This window comes from Triticum aestivum, chromosome 3D, assembly GCF_018294505.1.
Source record: "Triticum aestivum cultivar Chinese Spring chromosome 3D, IWGSC CS RefSeq v2.1, whole genome shotgun sequence".
Classification (NCBI taxonomy): Eukaryota; Viridiplantae; Streptophyta; class Magnoliopsida; order Poales; family Poaceae; genus Triticum; species Triticum aestivum.
The window spans coordinates 478,637,410-478,656,449 of NC_057802.1; the positions used below are offsets into that span (position 1 = coordinate 478,637,410).

The 19,040-nt window shown below is 43.6% G+C and overlaps 3 protein-coding genes across 4 annotated transcripts; 2 read left to right on the plus strand and 1 right to left on the minus strand.

The window, feature by feature from the left end:
* Positions 1-4: 4 nt before the first annotated feature.
* On the minus strand, positions 5-4,608 carry LOC123079818 (protein BUD31 homolog 1). Its single transcript, XM_044502633.1, has 4 exons — positions 4,386-4,608; positions 3,952-4,095; positions 3,658-3,845; positions 5-399 (listed from the first exon to the last, which is right to left on the minus strand). Exons 2-4 carry the CDS (start codon positions 4,043-4,045, stop codon positions 244-246), a joined length of 438 nt encoding a protein of 145 aa, XP_044358568.1. The 5' UTR covers positions 4,046-4,095; positions 4,386-4,608; the 3' UTR covers positions 5-243.
* Positions 4,609-7,282: 2,674 nt separating this feature from the next.
* Positions 7,283-9,133, plus strand: LOC123079816 (putative pentatricopeptide repeat-containing protein At1g64310). Its single transcript, XM_044502630.1, has one exon. The coding sequence runs from the start codon at positions 7,361-7,363 to the stop codon at positions 9,029-9,031; it is 1,671 nt and encodes a 556-aa protein (XP_044358565.1). The 5' UTR covers positions 7,283-7,360; the 3' UTR covers positions 9,032-9,133.
* A 1,296-nt stretch (positions 9,134-10,429) lies between these two features.
* LOC123079817 (WD repeat-containing protein ATCSA-1) lies at positions 10,430-18,893 on the plus strand. Of its 2 annotated transcripts, XM_044502632.1 has the most exons (22): positions 10,430-11,517; positions 11,885-12,088; positions 12,166-12,305; positions 12,388-12,477; positions 12,560-12,665; positions 12,783-12,934; positions 13,015-13,112; positions 13,199-13,337; positions 13,424-13,522; positions 13,603-13,759; positions 14,294-14,362; positions 14,569-14,741; positions 15,385-15,440; positions 15,846-16,122; positions 16,324-16,581; positions 16,685-16,844; positions 16,924-17,099; positions 17,604-17,841; positions 17,961-18,115; positions 18,194-18,283; positions 18,363-18,434; positions 18,583-18,893. In XM_044502632.1, exons 1-22 carry the CDS (start codon positions 10,863-10,865, stop codon positions 18,640-18,642), a joined length of 3,624 nt encoding a protein of 1,207 aa, XP_044358567.1. In that variant the 5' UTR covers positions 10,430-10,862; the 3' UTR covers positions 18,643-18,893. The 2 variants fall into 2 exon arrangements, with proteins under 2 accessions (XP_044358567.1, XP_044358566.1); XM_044502631.1 differs by lacking the exons at positions 10,430-11,517; positions 11,885-12,088; positions 12,166-12,305; ... (8 more) ...; positions 14,569-14,741; positions 15,385-15,440 and having other exon boundaries at positions 15,847-16,122; positions 17,607-17,841.
* The last annotated feature ends 147 nt before the right edge of the window (positions 18,894-19,040 follow it).

Here is a 19,040-nt window from a genome sequence, read left to right on the forward strand (position 1 = left end):
GATCTGTGCACAACTTCAGGCCTTCGTAGGATGATGATGATAAAGCAATGGCGTACGGGGAGCAAATGTGTGTTTCTGTTAGGAAAACTGGATGACCGATTGTACAGACACAACAGATATCTGCCAAGTGCTTACATTACAGGACGATTGTTCTTACCAGAGGCCACACTTGAGAAATAACCAGAGTGCTCACTTTAGAACCATGGATTCGACGACACGTGATGAATACAAGTGACTAGTCAGTTAGTCGCCGCTGGCACATCCCTTGCAGCCACAGTGGACACACTCGATGACCTGCTCCTCCCTCAGGTGCTTGGGGACCCGGCACACGCACGTCGTCGCAAAGTTGTGGTCTCGGGTCTGGATGCAGCGGAGGCAGCAGAGGCGCTCGTAACCCGGCTGCGCGTACACAAAAAGGAAGCAACGGGTAAGTAAGAACATCTGACGGATCATAGTAACTAAACAAAGAACAGAATAACAAGTCCTCCCTCCGTTCAAATTTGAACTAAAACAGCGTCACTTATTTCCGAACGGAGGAAGTAACTGGAAGGAACAGAAGGAAAACTATGAAGAATGAAGCACTAAGGGGAGCTTTGTACTTAGGGTTCTGAAACATTTCTATCTACATGTCAAGTGCTAAAATTAGAAAAGGTCTGTTGTGGCAGGAAGAGCATGGGGCTAGAAAATATCATTGCTACTTGGCAGGATATATGTTACCAACCCAAGGGGACGGGGGTTGTATATTTAACTGTCATGGTCACCTAATCATTAAATGGCTACTAAAGATTGAGAATGACGGTGTCTGTTAGGAGCTGGTTAGGAGAAGGTACCTAGGCAACTGCACTTTAGCACAATGTAGTACTAGGCCTGCACGGTCACATTTTCTGCATGGTTTCAATGAAGGTGAAAGATTTCTTTCTTCAGTTCTGTATGGAAGAGGTGGGTGTTCGTACCAGGACAAGTTCTGGAAGGATTTGTGGCTCTGTGATGTTGTTGTCAGTTATAATGTCAGTGCTGCTACATTTTTGGTGGAAGGGTAGGGATGTATTGTGGGGGCGGGAGAGAAAACTGTTATGTGGTTGGAACTTGAGCAGATGTAGCGATGCCAATGTTGTCTGATGAGCCAAACAAATAAAATGTAATGGTTACTGGGCAACGATGGCTGTTTCTCTGTTTAGTTTGTATTTGGCTTTAAAAACCAGACAGGTTGTTTGGCCTTACAAAAGATTTTGGTTAGTCAAGGTCCCTCAAGTTAAGTGGTTGTTTGGATACAAAGAATTACAGTGAGATTTTAGAAAACTGGTTTTTAGAGGATTTTTAGGAAAACCAGTTTTAGTTGGTTTTTTGGGTAAATGTAAGCATATATAATTCCTTGTTTGGATGGGATAAACACGATCGTGCAGTTCTTTGTTTCACGAGAAAAAACAATGCGTACATGAGAGGTGTTCCGGCTCGCATCACGGCGGCTTTGATGCATTCTTTGCATCACACAATGGTGACATGGCAGCAGCAGTGAGCCTGCCCCTCGCCGCCCCACTTGAAGACCCAGCCCAGCCCCCAGGTCTGACTTCCCCGGCCATCACATCCACGCCCGGAATAAGGACAACGGAGCCTCCGGTGGCAGCGGCGCTGCTCCAGTATTGGCACCGGCCATGCCGACGAGGCGACGACTCAGGTGAGATAGCCATGGCCTTCACGAGGCGATGACGGGAACAAGGCACCATGCCGACGAGGCGACGACGCAGGAGACGGAACTGGAGGACGGGACGATGATGGTGGTTGCAAAGCAGACAAGGGATGTAGCAACAACGCATCACGCGGGTCCGCCGTGAAGGCCATGAGCACCACAACCTGCTTATCAACGTCGACTCCGTCGAGCGCTTGTCACCACCGGCTGAACTCACCAGGATGAGGACGTTGATCTCATATATAGAAACAGGTTTTTAGAAAAACGTCTATTACTTGTTTTTTCATGAACTGGGTTTTTGAGTTTTTGTAGAACTCAGTATACATATCCACGTTTTAATTAGATAATCCAAACAAGTCTTTTGGTGGTTATAACAGAAACTGAGTTTACGGACATCTGGTTCTCTACAAACTCAGTAACCAAACAACCCCAAAAGTCCTCTGTAGTTAGCATTTAGGAATAGCATTTTAACTAAGGATAATTTGCTCAGAAGAGGCTGGTGGCAGTGCAGTAGATCATCCTTTAATCCATTGTGTAGTAGTCCGTTATGTATGGGAGGTAGCGAACTTCACTTTTGGTACTAAGACTATGCCTGCATTGTTTAGTGAAGTACATGAATGGATTAATAGATGCTCTGTAAGACTGTAAAGCATGCACAGTTAGTGGAGGCAGCTGTTTTATTTACGTGTGGTTTGCTTTGCTCCATATGGAAAACCAGGGACCGCACTGTTTAAATATGTTCTTCAGGACCCTGCTAATGTATGTTACAGGTTCCACATTGGTTATCCTACCGGGCTGGCTTACAAAAGCTAAACTTGTGAAGCCACCAAGCGCAACTGCTGTTGCAAGTGACATCTGAAGTTTTCAGTCACCACTAGGGATAGAGGCCTCTGGTGCATAGGAATGAAGATTGATGATAACAAAGATCAGAACAGGAAACTGGAGTTTTGGTGCCCGTCTCTGTTTCTGTATTTGTCCTTGTTATGGTCAGGGTGCTAGAGTGTGGCTTCACAAAGTTATCGTAAGTACCCTGGAGTCCGGGATACTTGTAATGTAAGGCATCAAAGGATACTGGTAGGAAGGGTGGATGCACAAGCATGCCATGTGTGGATGAGATCAATCTGGTGTATTGTCAGTTTCATGAAATCGAACGGGAGCACTGAGCTACATTACTCGGAACAAAAAGTTTGACCATTAGATGTATAATTCTTTAACTTCAAATCAGGATTACAGTAAACAGGGAGTGAATATAACATCCACCCTTCATCGAGGAACTCAATTTTATTACGATTATTGTCCACCGTTCATCGAGGTAAATGCTGACGAAATGCTATAGAAGCAAATTCATGCCATGAATGAAGTTGCCCACATGTCACAGATTTAGCCACAAAAGCATCTTATATAAGCTCAACATAAATATGCAATGAGCACGGCATACTTTATTAATCAATTCAGATGTCCGGAACACAAGCATTAAGCTAAAGAATATTATGGGGTGATAAAGGCATAAGCATGACGACATCAGCTGCTAGTTTGACATCACCAGAATAAAATTGCAAAGGTAGGGAAATTTATTCAGGGTGTATTTTGAGAACTACTATCTGTTACTCCCTCCGTTCCTAAATATTTGTCTTTTTAGATATTTCAAATGGACTACCACATACGGATGTATATAGACATATTTTAGAGTGTAGATTCACTCTTTTTGCTCCGTATGTAGTCATTTGTTGAAATCTCTAGAAAGACAAATATTTAGGAACGGAGGGAGTAGTTGTGAATGAAAAAGATAAATAAGAGAGTAAAAACTTGATGGTGTGTTTATTCATACATATGAACTAACTCTGTACACGCATTAGTTAATTAAAGAACATCTAATGCGAGAAGAAATGAAAAATAACACTCTACAGTAATACGAAACAAAAAGATTTGTGTGCATGTAAAAATGATATTTAGCTAAGGATACTACTAACCTTTTTCCACTTTGCAATCAGATTACGGTCTGCATAACCCTGGTCCAGGCAGAACTCATACAGCTCCTTTGATATTTCCTTCCTTTTATAGAAAAGATCATAAATGTAACGGCTTCTTTGATGAGAAATGCGGAAAATTGGCCAGAGTGCTTCACACTTCCTCTTCCCGTCATGTGTATCGTTTTCAGCTGCACGTGCAAATCACATTAGTACCCATCCTAGAGTGCGAAATATCATTGCACATCTGAAAAGGGTACACAGATAGATAATAAGCATACTCAATAACATGCATACCTTCTCTCATTTTGGCATCCAGCTCACGGATTGTGGGTTCAATAAGCACCCATCCTTCAGGATATTCGACGCGGCTTGTCTTTATCTTAGGCATGCTGTTGCTGTCACAAGGGGCGTCCAAGGGCTGGTTTGGAATGCACAGACCTGAGAAAACATGGATAACGAGGGTAAGATTCAAATAGCATATACTTATGTCACCAAACTCATCCAGATATCTGTGCATTTTTTTAAAAAAAAAGCAGGAACTGGCAAACTGAATGAAGGTTCATTCTGATTCTAAGCGCTAGCACCCAAGTATTTCAAGCGATACTAGTAGTAAACAAATTAATCTCTCTCAAGAAACAGGGGCGGATCTGGGGCGTGCACCGGTACGCCCAAAATTTACCCACATCAGGTGGGGTTAAACTAAATCGTGGATGATAGAATGCCCATAACTCAGAAACGATGGCCGGAATCGCGGATGGGTTGGGACGGCAGGGCGACGCGGTGGGGTTGAACGGGGACGGCGACTCGCGTGAAAGGCGGAGGGGTGCGGGGTGGTCAGGAGTTGGGAGCCGCGGAGAGGTTAGGGCACGGCGGCCGCACTGGAGCCGCGTTGGGTCGGATTAGGGTAGGGCGAGGGGGGCGGGGTGTCGGGAGAGTGAGAGCAAAAGACGGTGCCGCACCGGCATGGGACAGCCAAGATGAATTTTTGACTATGGACATAATCAGATTTGACCGAAAACAAAACAAAAACTAAATTTACCAACCTCCTCTTTTTCATCTTTCTTGAGTTGCACCTTTTTCCTTCCTTTTTTAAGGGCATTTTTTCTTTCTTATTAGAATAAAGTAGTGACCTAAAACGGAGAATGGCGTTTTGGATCTCATGGAGGCTGATTTTTTGAAGAAAAAAAATCAAAATTCAAAATATTCGTTTTCAAAAATTCTGATTTTTTTTGTATAAGTAAACAAGGCCGTGAGGTGTATGTGTGTAAAACTTAATGATGAAATACGCTGAAATGCGACCTGTACAAAAAAGGCAAATTCATAGTCTGAGAGGATGAATAGTATCATGTGTTAAAAAGCCCCGGATTTGTTTTTTGGGAAAATTTTGTTTTTGCCATTCTAGATTATGCCAATTTTTCTTATGCCACTCTAGATTTTGTCATTTCATTTTTACCACTCTTAGCTTTTGACAATTATCACAATTGCCATTCTTTGGCAAAAGCAAAATAATTTTATTTCATTTTTGCCACTCTTAGCTTTTGACAATTATCACAATTGCCACTCTGAAAATTTTGCTTTTGCCACAGGAATGGCAATTGTGATAATTGTCAAAAACTAAGAGTGGCAAAGGTGAAATGTCAAAATCTAGAGTGGCATAAGGAAAATTGGCGAAATCTAGAGTGGCAAAAATAAAAATTTCCCTCGTTTTTTCTGCATAACCCTCGTTTCAACGTATTCGTCTTGAAAATTTACACACTTGTGCATTATGCCTTCATATATGTCTGCATTTTGTTTTAGAATTTTTTAAAATGTAAAAATATAAATTTTCACAAATTTTGCATTTGTAGGCCTCCATAGAGCTCAGCCTCCAAAAGCAATTTCCGCTTAAATCGTCTCATATTAGTTTATAGAGAGAATATTATATTGAGTTAGCATGTGATTCATTTGTCCATATTAATTGGAAAGATCCGGAAAATGGAAAATAAATAAAAGGTGGGGCACTTGGTTTTCATTGTAAACTGGTGAAAAAAATCATATATGAGATTGAATAATAAAATATGGAGCGAGAAAGGAGAGGAATATATGTCAGGTTGAAAGAAGAAGAAGCGGTCGACAAAATATTACCCTCTATCCTATAATATAAGGAGTAATTGTTGGTTCATTTTGATACATTTGGTTCTTTCATGAAAGACTCAATTAGTTGATAAAAAAATAGCACTACGAATTAAAATGACATTTGAAAATAGAATAATAGACTGATTCTCGGTTACTACAAAAGTTGCACTTGAAGCTCTCTTGTCAAATCCAATTATATGAAACAAAGAAATTTTGTTTTGAACACGGATTCAATGGTACTTTCTTTGTCCGGAATTATTTGTCGCTTAAATAAATATATCTACCTAAGTGTGATTTTTAGGACACATCACTCATACAGTCATAGTCTAGTCACACTCTTGATTTCTTTGTCATTTATTAATATTTTCCTTTATGGGGAGTGCTACGCGTCGGCTGGTGGATCTTTTCAAAAGATCCGCTGCCTCGCGAGCCGTCCGATCTAGGTTGCTCACCTTACGATCGCTCTTTACAACAAGAGTATTGACTATTGAAACAAGAGCTTTGTTTCAAAAACACGTCGGTAACTATTGCAACAAGAGCTTTGTTTCAGAAGCACGTTGGTGACTATTGAAACAAGAGCTTTGTTTCGGAAACATATCGGTGACTATTGCAACAAGAGCTTTGTTTCAGAAACATTGGTGACGTTGCAAATCTCTCCGTGCATGATCCCTCTTTACAACAAAAGCTTTGTTTTATAAACATTGTTGACTATTGCAACAAGACCTATGTTTCAGAAACATTGATGGTGTTGCAAAAGCATCTACGAACGGTGCTTAACCCCCAAATGCCTCACCATGGATGGTGATAGCCTGCCGCCGGCCCATAAACACGCCACACAGGGCTGGGAGGGATCCATCAATGAGGGCTCCCTCGACATCGACAACGTCGACGAAGAGGCCGTGCGTTGCGCCACAACACCAGGGGAGCTCGCGCCCGAAGCTTCTGCATCGCCCGGTGATCCCGCTGCCCACCGGCGCCTCCTTCCTCCCTTTCTCTGCTCCAACTCGCCATGCCGCTCCTCTCCCATGACCCACCTCTCTCTCTCTCTCGCCTCCTTCTCCTCTTCACAGGAACCGTGCAGCCGTCGTCGAGTCCTTCGCCTCCGACTGCTTTCCCGGTGAGCTCGGGCCAGATCCGCCGCCCAGGGCAGGAGAGAACTGAGCGGCGGGGCGACCGGCTGGCCGGTGTGAGCGGCAGCGGCACCCAGCTTCCAACGCCCCCGTCCACTCTGCAACATGAGAGAAGCGATGCGAGAGAATAGAGTGGGAGAAAAGTTGGCGTTGGTTTAGAAATCGGGTGAAGGTGGAGACGTGCATCAGGCCCACATGGACACGTGTTGCACAACGAAGGAGGCGGACGCGAAGTTTCTTTTCAGTCGGTTGACACCGAATGTTTTCCTTTATTAAAACGTGTGATGATAGATTAGTACTTCATGTGTAAACTAATATAATAAAAGCGTTTAGATCACTACTACACGTTCTTATAGTATTTCTTTACCGAGAGAGTACGTCGTAAATCCAACGCTTGAAACTGCTTCAGGAGAAGCAGCCTTCGCCCGGTCGGAAGAGGCCAGTCATTAGTCCATGGTATGCGCCGGAAGCTGGCGCTCCTCGCCGCCGCCGCCGGTGGCGGCGGCGCGCTCCCTCTCTCGTGCGCGAAGCAGTTCCACGCGCGCCTTATCGTCGCCTCCCCTTGCATCCCCGACGACCTCCGCCTCCGTCTCCTTCGATCCTACGCTGCGCACGGCGAGTTCGCGTCGGCGCACCGCCTGCTCGACGAAGCACCCCGCCCGGCCTCGCCGCTCCTCTACAACGCTGTCATACGCGCCCACTCGCGCCGCCTAGACCTTCCCACTGCTCTCGCGTTATTCGCCAGCATGCGACGCTCCGCCACCCCGCCCGACGCCCACACCTTCGCCTGCGTCCTCCGCGCATGCGCCGACTGTGATCGGCCGGGCGGCGCCAAGACCCTCCATGGTATTGCGTCAACTTCCGGCTGGTCCTCCCACCCAATCGTCGGCAGTGCGCTCGTTAGCGCATATTCAAAGTTCTTGCTCGTGGAGAGTGCTCGCCATGTGTTTGATGGTTTGCGTGAGCCGGACCTGGTTCTCTGGAACTCAATGATGTCCGGGTATGGGTACAGGGAAATGTGGCTTGAGGGGCTTCAACTGTTTTCTGCGATGCGTAGGGCTGGGGAGGAACCAGACGGCTACTCGATGGTCAGCTTGCTCTCATCCTTCTGGGATCCAGAAGCGCTTGCTTTTGGTCAAGCAGTCCATGGAGTGTGTATCAAGGGCGGTTACGATTCTGGCCACCATGTGAGAAGCACACTTGTTAGCATGTACTTCAGGTGCGGCTGCGTGGAATCGGGCCAAACCTTGTTTGGTAGTTTGCTGGATGCGGACTTGGTTACATGTTCTTCACTCATTACAGGGCAATTGCAGACTGGCAAGTATGATGAGTCATTTGATTTGTTCAGAGAAATGTGCTACTTTGGCAGGAGGCCTGACAGCATCTTGATTGCTAGTCTTCTTTCGGCATGTGCTTCTACAGCCACTATCAGCTACAGCAAGGAGATCCACTGTTATGCAGTCAGGGTTGGTGCTGATAAAGACATGAAAGTCTCATCTTCACTAATGGATGCTTATGCAAAATGTGGTTTTGCTGAGCTGGGATATTTGGTATTCCGCCAAATTCCTAACAAGAACTCAGTCATGTACAATATGGTCATATCAAACCTTGGTTCTCACGGATTTGCGATGAAGGCCATTGAAGTCCTTGATGAGATGGTCCGTGATAAGCTCAGGCCTGATGGTGCTACCTTCTCAGCTTTACTTGCTGCTTGTTGTCATGCAGGACTCCTAGACGAGGGATGGAAGTTGTTTAGGAGAATGGGGGATGAGTTCCACATAGTGGTTGAAATGCAGCATTATGTCTACATGGTGAGGCTTCTTGCAACGTTTAACCAGCTGAAGGAGGCCTATGATCTTATACAGACAATGCCAATGCCACCAGATTGTGGCGTGTGGGGTGCATTACTTTGGGGGTGTTGTCTCCACCGGGATTCCAGCCTTGGTAGGGCAGTTGCTGAAAAGCTCTGTGAGTTGTATCCAGACAAGGCTTCTTACAAGATTATGCTTTCAAACTTGTATGCATCAGAGGAGATGTGGTGGGATGCTGAGGAGGTCAGGACCGAGATGTTGAAAGAAGATATGCACAAGAACACAGGGATAAGTTGGGTTGGGGATACAAGGAAATGATGGTTGGGTTTGCATCATTGAGAAATATGCCGAACGTCAAGTACATTTGAACTCTGTATTGTTATGGTTTTAGAGAAATGAAATATCTGAAATTGCTTGAAACTTCCTATTTTTTACCTTACCATTTGACAAAAAATATTTTCTTGCTTTTTATTATTTGTGTAGAATTATTTCTGCTGTTGCTGAGTACAAAAATAAATTTTAGTATATATCCATGGAACTTTGTGTTGCTAATTTCTTAGTTGTTGATGTCGTGGAGTAATATTAGGTCAGAACGTAATATCTGAAGCACTCTTTCTAGTGGAGTCCTGCATTTTTCTTGCCTTCACTTGCCTGTATCCCCTTGTTAGCTATATATAGGTATCATGTTAGCAATTCTGTAGTATTATATAAAGATCACTGCTTTGATGGTGCTTAATCTTATATCACTTCTGTTTATTTCTTCTATAAAACCCTGTGAAAGACATATTAACCCTTTGTTCCAGTCTAGCAATTTGCTACACAGATTTTTCAAGTATTTCTAGATTGGCAACAAATTATTGTGACACATCATTTTAGTAGTTAAGTAGGCTGCCCTCACACAGAATTGATAATCTCTTACAATATTTTTTGAAAGAAAGTAGATCTCACATGTCGAAATGATATAATCAGCACAACCTGATCATTTTATGGCTCTGTGGCGATATTTAACGTATATATCTTCACTTCTTAGTGCTTGGATGATGAAGTTGAGGCTTAGTCAAGCAGTCGACTGTAGTTGTGCTGGTGCAATGAGATCTTTTAAAGAAAGCCAAAGAGTAAGAAAAAAAGGATTTTCTTTAATTGGTCAACTTATCCTAAAGGCTGCAGCAAGCAGTGGTAGAAGCAAAGTTGGAATTTACCTTAGGTGTCAGAACTGTACTATTGTTTTGGTAGAAGATACTTATTACTCTCATGTGCTAGCTTTATAAGAGTAGTACTCTTAGCTAGGTCGGTTTGAGCAAGTCCTATATAAGGACGTGCACCTCATGGATGTTTACAAGCATTGGTTGCCAAGGAAAAGATAGGGCATCTGTTGCCCAGAACAAGAACTCCCTTATGTTGTGTGTGTGTGTGTGTCCAGCAAGGAGGAGGAGATGTTTAGGCCAACACATTATCTATTAGAATTAGATTAGGTCTTACAATCAGTAGTTTCCTTTTTTCTGCAGTTGTAGAGTTGTCGTAGTTTTCTTTGGTGAGGAAATACCTTCTTGACAGTTTTATAGTAATATATTTGTATCTTTCTTTATAGTATATTTTTAATACTTTTACTCCCTGTAGCTTCAGTGACAATTCTGCTAGAAACTTTTATTGTTTATTTGTGTCTGACAGTGTCAAATTAATGTATCAATAGCCAAAATGCTGTCTCAGAGCGAGCAGTCCATGTCATGCTGTCCTTTTCAGTGCTATATATTTTTAGGTTTGGACACCTGCAATCCAGCTCCGACCCAGCAAAATAGGCCAAATGTTCGAAGCCAAAAGCAAGCTTGACTTCTGAGTCCATGAGGGTTTTCCAGCTAGCTGGACTACTTTTTAAATGTGAGAAGCACCCTGGCCTGAATCTCTCATACCCTGATGAAATTTTCCTATATCCCAAACCATGTGGAGCTTCAGGGAAGCGGAGTAAACTAGGAACAACCGAACAAGCTTTGCTTCATCACGGCCGGCCTTGCCTGGCAATTGGCATCTTAGCCTTCTTGGAAGTACCGCACCGTACAAATATACCTGGAGCGCCAGAAGCCAAATTCTGGAGCGCCAGATAAATTACCCTCTGCAACCGAATCCCAGTTGCCTCTCCAGTTGCTAGTTCCCCATGGCCAGACATTCCTTGTTCTTCTTCTTCTTCTTCCTCGCCTTGTTTCTGCAGCACCTCCACATTAGTGTAGGTTTACCTGGAAGGAGTTTAGCAGCAGCAACAGAGCAATGGCAGCCCATGCAGTGCGACGCTGCGTCGCTCAACCCATCATCGTGCAGCTCGTACCTTTATGTGACTCCTCAAGGGCGCAGCCTGTCCGAGATAGCCTCCCTCTTCAATGGCAGCGCATCTCTCACCCAGCCCATCAAGCGGCGCTCTGGTTCAGAGGACTTGCTGGTCCGTGTGCCGTGCGTGTGTGGTGCAATCAATGACACCATGAGCGGTCTCTTCCATGATACTGCATACAAGGTTAGTCCAGGCGACACGGCTGACAGCATCAACGGTAACTTCAGTAGGCTTGCGTGGAACATTGTTGCTGCAGCAAACAAGACAATCACGGTTCATCTTCTATGTGGCTGTTCCTCCACGGCACCGGAGGGGGTGGTTTCTTACACAGTCCAGCCTAAAGATACACTGAGCAACATCGCAACCTTGTTCAGATCAGGCTCGAGGGAGATCCTAAGCTTGAATGCGGGGGTCACGGATCCTGATTTTCTTAAGGAAGGTTGGATCTTGCTCATCCCGATGGGAGTTGCTAGTTCTTCTAAAAGAAGTGAGTCATTCCTACTTTTCAACTATGTATGTTGCATCATAGGAAATTTGTAAACTACTAACCCGACTGCAAATTCTAAAGTTTGTTGATACCATTGGCATAGTACTAATTTGCTAAAATGGAATAAGCAGTATATTTTTCTGCAATACAAGTTTATGTGTTTCCATCTAATGTTGTTTCTCTCCTCCTCTTTTTCCTTTTCTCTTTTCACATCATAGGATTTCTGATAATCACAAAATGGTGTTTTTATTGTTTGGAATCTCCAAATGGTGTTGTGTTCCTTATGTTCTTTTAGCCTTTTGGTAACTGATAAACTGACTGCTCAACTTTTTCGTGTTTACTCCCTGCTTGATTCGAACACTTTCAGAGTTTGGCGGTTTACCGATCATAATCACAGTATCAATATCAGCTGCAATTATGCTCCTTTTCGCCCTCACCATTGTACTTCGCCTGAGAAGGAGATCTCTGGTGCCCAATGTTGAAGTGCCAAAGAAAGAGATGGAGAGAGTTCCCAGCAACACAAGCATAGCTATCCTAGAGAGCCGTTACTTTCCATCCAAGAGGATTGATGGTCTCGTTATGCTCCCTATGCTACATGTAAACATTTTGGATACACACATCGTATAACTCTCGGTCAATTGGTTGCAGATATTGATCCATTCCAAACGGAGAGGCCTGTGATTTTCAGCCTGAAAGCGGTTGGAGAGGCCACAGCTAACTTTGATGAGAAGAGGAAGATTGGTGAGGGTGGATATGGCATGGTCTACCTAGGTTTCATCGGAACACATGTAAGAAGTTCATGTAGTATCTTTCTCAGGTAACTATAATCTCGAAGCAACATCAGATCCTTATGTTTGACCTTGGTCACAGGAGATTGCAGTTAAGATGATGAAAGACAGCAAATCAAAGGAGTTCTTTGCTGAGCTGAAAGTGCTGTGCAAAGTACATCACATAAATGTGGTACGTACTTAGATTGTAGGATCTACCAGGAAATGAACATCCATGCTACGATGTTGTCATAAACTTGCACAATTCTATACAGGTTGAGTTGATTGGCTATGCTTCTGGGGAGGACCACCTGTACCTTGTTTACGAGTATGTTCAGAATGGATCACTGAGTGAGCATCTCCATGATCCTTTGCTGAAAGGTACGTGAAAGAAAGATAATTATGCATGCTGATGTTTGCTTGCTTCTGTCAAAGAAACTAGATTTATTGTTTACCGAAATTTCTGAAAGTTTGAATGAGGTACTTCTTGATTCTTAGGTCATCAACCTCTCTCGTGGACTGCAAGAACGCAGATAGCAACGGATGCTGCACGCGGTATCGAGTACATCCATGACCATACAAAGGCCTGCTATGTGCACCGTGACATCAAAACCAGCAATATTCTGCTAGATGAGGGACTAAGAGCTAAAGTGAGCCATTCAAAGCCACAAAGTTTAAAGTGTTATCTGCTCAGGTATTGATTGCAATCTGATTATTTTCTGGATAACAGGTTGCGGATTTTGGGCTGGTAAAGCTAGTTGAGCGCAGTGATGAACAAGATTGCCTGGCAACTCGTTTGGTTGGAACGCCAGGCTACCTTCCACCAGAGTTAGTTTTTAATTTGGAAATGATTTACATTTTTTCAGCTGATGAGGCTTCAAATGTAATAGTAATGCCAAGCATCAACCCTGCAGGTCAGTCCGTGAGCTTCACATGACCACGAAGTCTGACGTCTATGCGTTTGGAGTAGTTCTTGCAGAGCTGATCACCGGTCTCCGTGCACTTGTGCGGGACAATAAGGAAGCTAATAAGACAAAGTCACTTATCTCAACTGTAAGAGCAAATGACAAATGCCTGTGAACGTCAGAGCTGTTTCAATTTTTATAGTCTATCTGTTTTTGACAATGTTTGCATGACAGATGAGGAAAGCATTCAAATCAGAAGATGTGGAGAGCTCACTGGAGGGAATCATAGATCCCTCCTTGAAGGATAACTACCCCATAGAAGAAGTGTGTAAGGTTAGTAGTAAAACTGTTCATCACCACTGACACAGTGAAACATCTCAGTTGGCCTAATCCTGCATTTCTACCGTGTATAGCTGGTAAACATTTCGATGTGGTGCTTGAGTGAGGATCCGTTGGACAGGCCTGAGATGAGGGAGATTATGCCAATGCTGTCTCGAATTCATTTGACCTCCATAGAGTGGGAAGCGTCGCTCGGAGGTGACGCCGAAGTCTTTAGTGGTGTTTTCAATGGTAGATGATCAAATGGCATGTATGCTATTATGTACAGTAGATACGAAAAGTGTGCCCCTGTTGATTTTTGTTGGACGAGAATGGTTCTTGGTTTGCAGTTTCTGATATATTTTTACTTGCGACCATGTCTTTGCAAGAGTTTTACTGAGTGAAGCCAGTCATATCCATCTTGCTGGCAGAATTGTATGTACATACATGATACTCCCTCCATTCCTAAATATAAGTCCTTTTAGAGATTGATTATAGAGACTATATACGGATGCATATAGATGCCTTTTATAGTATAGGTTCACTCATTTTGCTCTGTATGTAGTCTATAATGAAATCTCTAAAAAGACTTATATTTAGGAACGGAGGGAGTCAGTGTTGGAGGGAGTACATGCGACTTCTCCAAATTTATCTGCAACAATAACTTAAACAAAGCGAGAACCGGCCGTAGCCCAGGCATCCTTTGACCCTACCGACATCGTCAATGGCGGACACCATGTCCGACAAGTGTTCATTGTTTACTTTGAAGCAAACACGATGAATCAGGCCAGGAGTACTTCTATGTCGAGTTCATGAATTCATCTTGGTCGAACGAGGATGAAGATGATGTTGAAGGTGATTCTTGAAGATGCGGAGCGTGCAGAAGAGCATGGTACCAACTACAAGGGTTCAATAAAGGGACACCGAGTGTTGAATCGACAGAGGACATGTGGCCATATGATGTTGTACGACGGCGACGGCTACTTTGCCCCCGCTATTCAAACCCTATTTCAACCGCCAATTTCAGATGCGGTGACATGTGTCCAAACACATCTACCAAGGTGTCAGGGCCTATGATAATTACTTCAAGTTGGAAAGGGATGCTATTGGAAACATTGGGTTTTCTGGTTATCAAAAGTGCATGGCTACTATGAGGGTGCTTGCCTTTGACATGGCCTTAGATTCGTGGGATGAGTACCTCTGGATGACTAAAAGCACATGTCTCGAAGCCATGGTCAGATTTGCTACTACATTGGTCAAGGATTTAGACCGTAGTACTTGAGAGAACCAAATGTTGCAGACACAATGTAGCTCATGGCACTTGAAGAATCAAGAGGGTTTTCATGTATATTTGGATCCTTGGATTGCATGCACTCAAAATGAAAGAACTGCCCATATGCTCAACAGGAGCAATATCAAGGCCATTGCAAAAAAGCCCATCATTATTCTTGAAGTAGTTGCATCCCAAGACCTCTGGATTTGACAAACCCACAAAAAAATATCCATCATTTGGGGTTATAATTATATTTTTCATGGAATTAAATACATTTAAATTAATATGTAGGGTTGAAGTGTAAGTGTGTGATAAACTATTACAGAAATTATAAAATAATTGTTGGAGCTACCCAATATTAGTGGAGGCTATCTCTAGATTTCAAGAGATTTCACCATGCTAAAGTCCCTCAATTTAAAATATAACAAAATATATTATATTCATATATTATTAAATTGCATTTTAATTAGGTTTTGCATTCAAATTGTACTGAGGGTTTAATTTGACCTCATTTCAAGTTTAAAGCATGATGACATGATGGCATGATGTCGTGATGATGAAAAAGAAAATATAGTAATCAAATCTAAATCTGTCATTACTCCAGATTGTTATAGTCGACCCCATTGAAATGGAATCTTACCCCGAGATTCAGGCGACAAGGTAAGGGAAGGATTGGGCTACAAATCCAACAAATCTTCTCGTTTCATGTTGCTCTCCTCGAGGACGTTGATCCATTGCATCATGGTGAACTTGATATCCTTCCTTCACGATCGTTGTTATGGGCCCTTTGCTGAACTTGCTATCCTTCCATCGTGGGTGCGGGTGTTGCGATTCTAGAGAATTTTAACTTCTAACCTCGTGAAATTGTTATGTGACGACTTTGATTTGCAAAATCATTCGGAGTCTCTTGTTGAATATTAACTCGTTCAATCATCATCTTACTCTCAAGGTTCTCATAAAAATGTTTTTGATTAGTAGAGTCGATTCATCACATCCATTGAAGGAGTACACGTGTACGACACTGACATCTGGATATAACCGCTGAATTTAATGGAAGCTTGGAAGGCCAACAATTGAGTCCCCCTACCTCACCGGTCAGCTCAGCAGCCGCCCGATTCGCGCCGCCCTCCCCGACTTCCGTCGCCGTTCGCCGCCGCAGAGCGCATACACGGCGGCGCGCCCTGAGTGGATGTGGTGGGAGGAGGTGAGGAGGAGGGAACGCGGGGAGCTGCGCGCGCGGCGCTTCGAGGCCCTCGCCCGCTCGCGCCGCGCCGCCTCGCTCGCGCTCTCCAACCGCAAGGAGATCGCGACCCCGCACCTCGGCGCCGTCAACTCCCTCCAGGTCCCCTTCTTCCCCGTCGCTCCCCCAATCGCTCCATATTACTCCCTCCCCGCCCGCCGCCCCCGCATCAGTTGCGCGGAGATCAGCAGTACTATTAATTTTGCGTGTTAATCCGTCGAGAAACTGCGCCTAGCGAGGTCGAACTTCTGTTCGGTGCGTGAGTCGACGTTGCTGGCGTTCGTAATTTGACAATATGGCCAGGTTGATTTGACAGAGGGGAGGTACCTGCTCTCGGGGGCGTCGGACGGGTCGGCCGCCGTCTTCGATCTGAAGGACGCGACGGAGTACGAGGCCGGGTTCATCGCCAAGCACAGGAGCATTCTGCTCGTGGACAGGCAGCATCAGCATGGCCACAAGTTCACCGTCTCCAAGGCCATCTGGTATCCTGTGGACACCGGGCTGTTCGTCACGGCGTCCTTTGATAACTATGTCAAAGTGTGGGATACCAATTCCACTCAAGTATGTGTTATTGTGCTTCACCAATCCTGACCTTAACATTTTGCCCCGTTGAGGTGTTGATTCCGATGTCCTGGTCATTCTGGGATTGGTTTTCTTTTCCTAGGTGGTCATGGATTTTAAGATGCCCGGAAAAGTGTACAGTGCTGCAATGTCTCCAATTGCAACAACGCATATGCTCATCGCTACCGGAAGCGCAGACGTTCAGATCCGTTTGTGTGATATTGCTTCCGGAGCCTTTACTCACACGTTGTCCGGTCATCATGGTTAGTCCCTTCCTGCTGGTGTGATGATGAAACACCATTCTTGTTTTGTTTTTATGCTTATCCTCGTCGATCATCTCAGATGGTATCATGTCTTTGGAGTGGTCTACCTCAAGCGAGTGGATCCTAATGAGTGGTGGCTGCGACGGGGCGATACGTTTTTGGGACATAAGACGAGCTGGATGCTTCCTTATCCTTGATCAGTTACGGTCTCAGCTAGGAAGACGGCCTCCCATTATTGATAGCACCACGGACAACGTATGCTTGCTGTCACCCTTTACTTTTTATCTGCTTGTGGGTTTGGTTATTTCTTCAGAATATATTTGCTCGCAGGGCTAATACAGAACTGCTTGCCATTATTCTGGCTACTATTCCAAAACTGTTAGGTCTCCAAGTAGGAGTGGATTTTTCCCGCAAGAAAAGGGTACAAGCGGATATCTGGTATATATTCATGTCCTAGGCCTATGTCATTGTTTTAGCATCATCATATATAGATGGTATGGATCAGTGTAGTGCTCTAGTTCTTAAAAGATGGGATCTGCATTTCATTGGGAGATAATCCATGCTGCTCTACACAAGGTTCCTTCCTGCTGTTTATTGCTGTGTCCTGAAAAAATTGTTGATGTCATGCAAGTACAATGGGAGATAATTAATATTATTAGGTTCTTGTGTTGTTCATTGTTGTGTCCGAAAGATGGTTGATGACGTGCAAGTACATCTGCTAGTTGACATCTTCAATGCATATATATTTTTCGTCTTAAGCAGCATCAGAAGAACTTAGGACGTTCATCTTCATCAAAGAGTTACTCGGTTCAGCAGAGGACAGGCAATCATAAGAAGCAGTCCAAAGGACTACGCAAAAGTCTAACCATGGTACGTGGACATACGCAACAGAAAGTGCATCCCGGTATGTCATCCAGTCAAAATCGTAAAACAGCTCATTATGGTGCTGTTACAGGATTAAGAACAACAACAGATGGGATGCACCTTCTTAGCTCAGGTTGAGTTAATTTCTTCTCTATCGGTTATCTGCTGCTATGCCTGAAATTGGCATGCAGTGCAACAATGATAGTTTAAGCTTAAGCCTGTTATTAAGAAGAGGTTATCGTTTCTCTTCAGGATCTGATTCTCGTTTAAGACTCTGGGATATCGATTCAGGCTGCAATACTTTGGTCAATTTTGAAGCCATGCGATTGCAAACTAGCAAGCCACTGCAATTAGCTGTCACTGATGATCCATCACTTGTTTTCATTCCATGCATGTCAAGCATCAAGGTATGCTGTTGCTTTTCCAGCTTTATGTCTTCATTCTGCATTTTGAAGTTCACGTCTAAGTATTATAATTGCTTATAGGCATACAATACATGGTCTGGTACGACATTTCAAACATTCCGTGGGCATTATGACCATGTAAATTGCTGCTACTATAACTCACAAGACCAAGTAAGTTTTCCCTCTATTGTCCTCTGTTAAGCTTTAGTATTTCAACGTGTATTCCATTCCTAAATATTCGAGAATGCAGGAACTCTATACTGGTAGCAATGATCGACAAATTCTTGTGTGGTCTCCATCGACTCCTGCTTTGACTGAAATGGTATAAAATCTATCTATTGACACCATGCAGTTTTTTTTTTTTTGCATTTTTCTAGCGAGTTAATATTCTCCCAATGGGAGTTTGAGAAGGAATTGAGTACAAAATTTTCATGTAAATTTGATGATTTGATGCTGCTAAATATCTGCAGGAAGACGATGACAAGCGGCAAGAGGGTTTTGCAGCTGATGAGGATAACTGGAGTGACTGAAGTTGTGAGTTTTTTAAGGGAGATAACTTGTGAGTTGATCATGTGTATATACGAGGTTACTAACAATATTGACACGAGTGATGCCGAAATAAAGTCAGGGTTCTTGTTAGGTATTACACGAACCAGTAATTACTTGTGTTTGGCTACTACTCCGAGAGGATGTTGTACATTAGGATTTGAATTTTTTGTAGTTCATTGAAACTTATGTATTCAGGCATCATAATAAAAAGAGGAGTATTATGTATGGTTCACCCAACTGCTATTTCTGTACCTTGTTCCTGATAAAGCATTGAACATGTTTTATGCCTTCTCTGATGCTAAAGTTTCTGAAGGGAACAACAATGAAATTTATAAAACCAAATTACTATTGCTATTGGTCTGTTATAAACAGGGTCCCC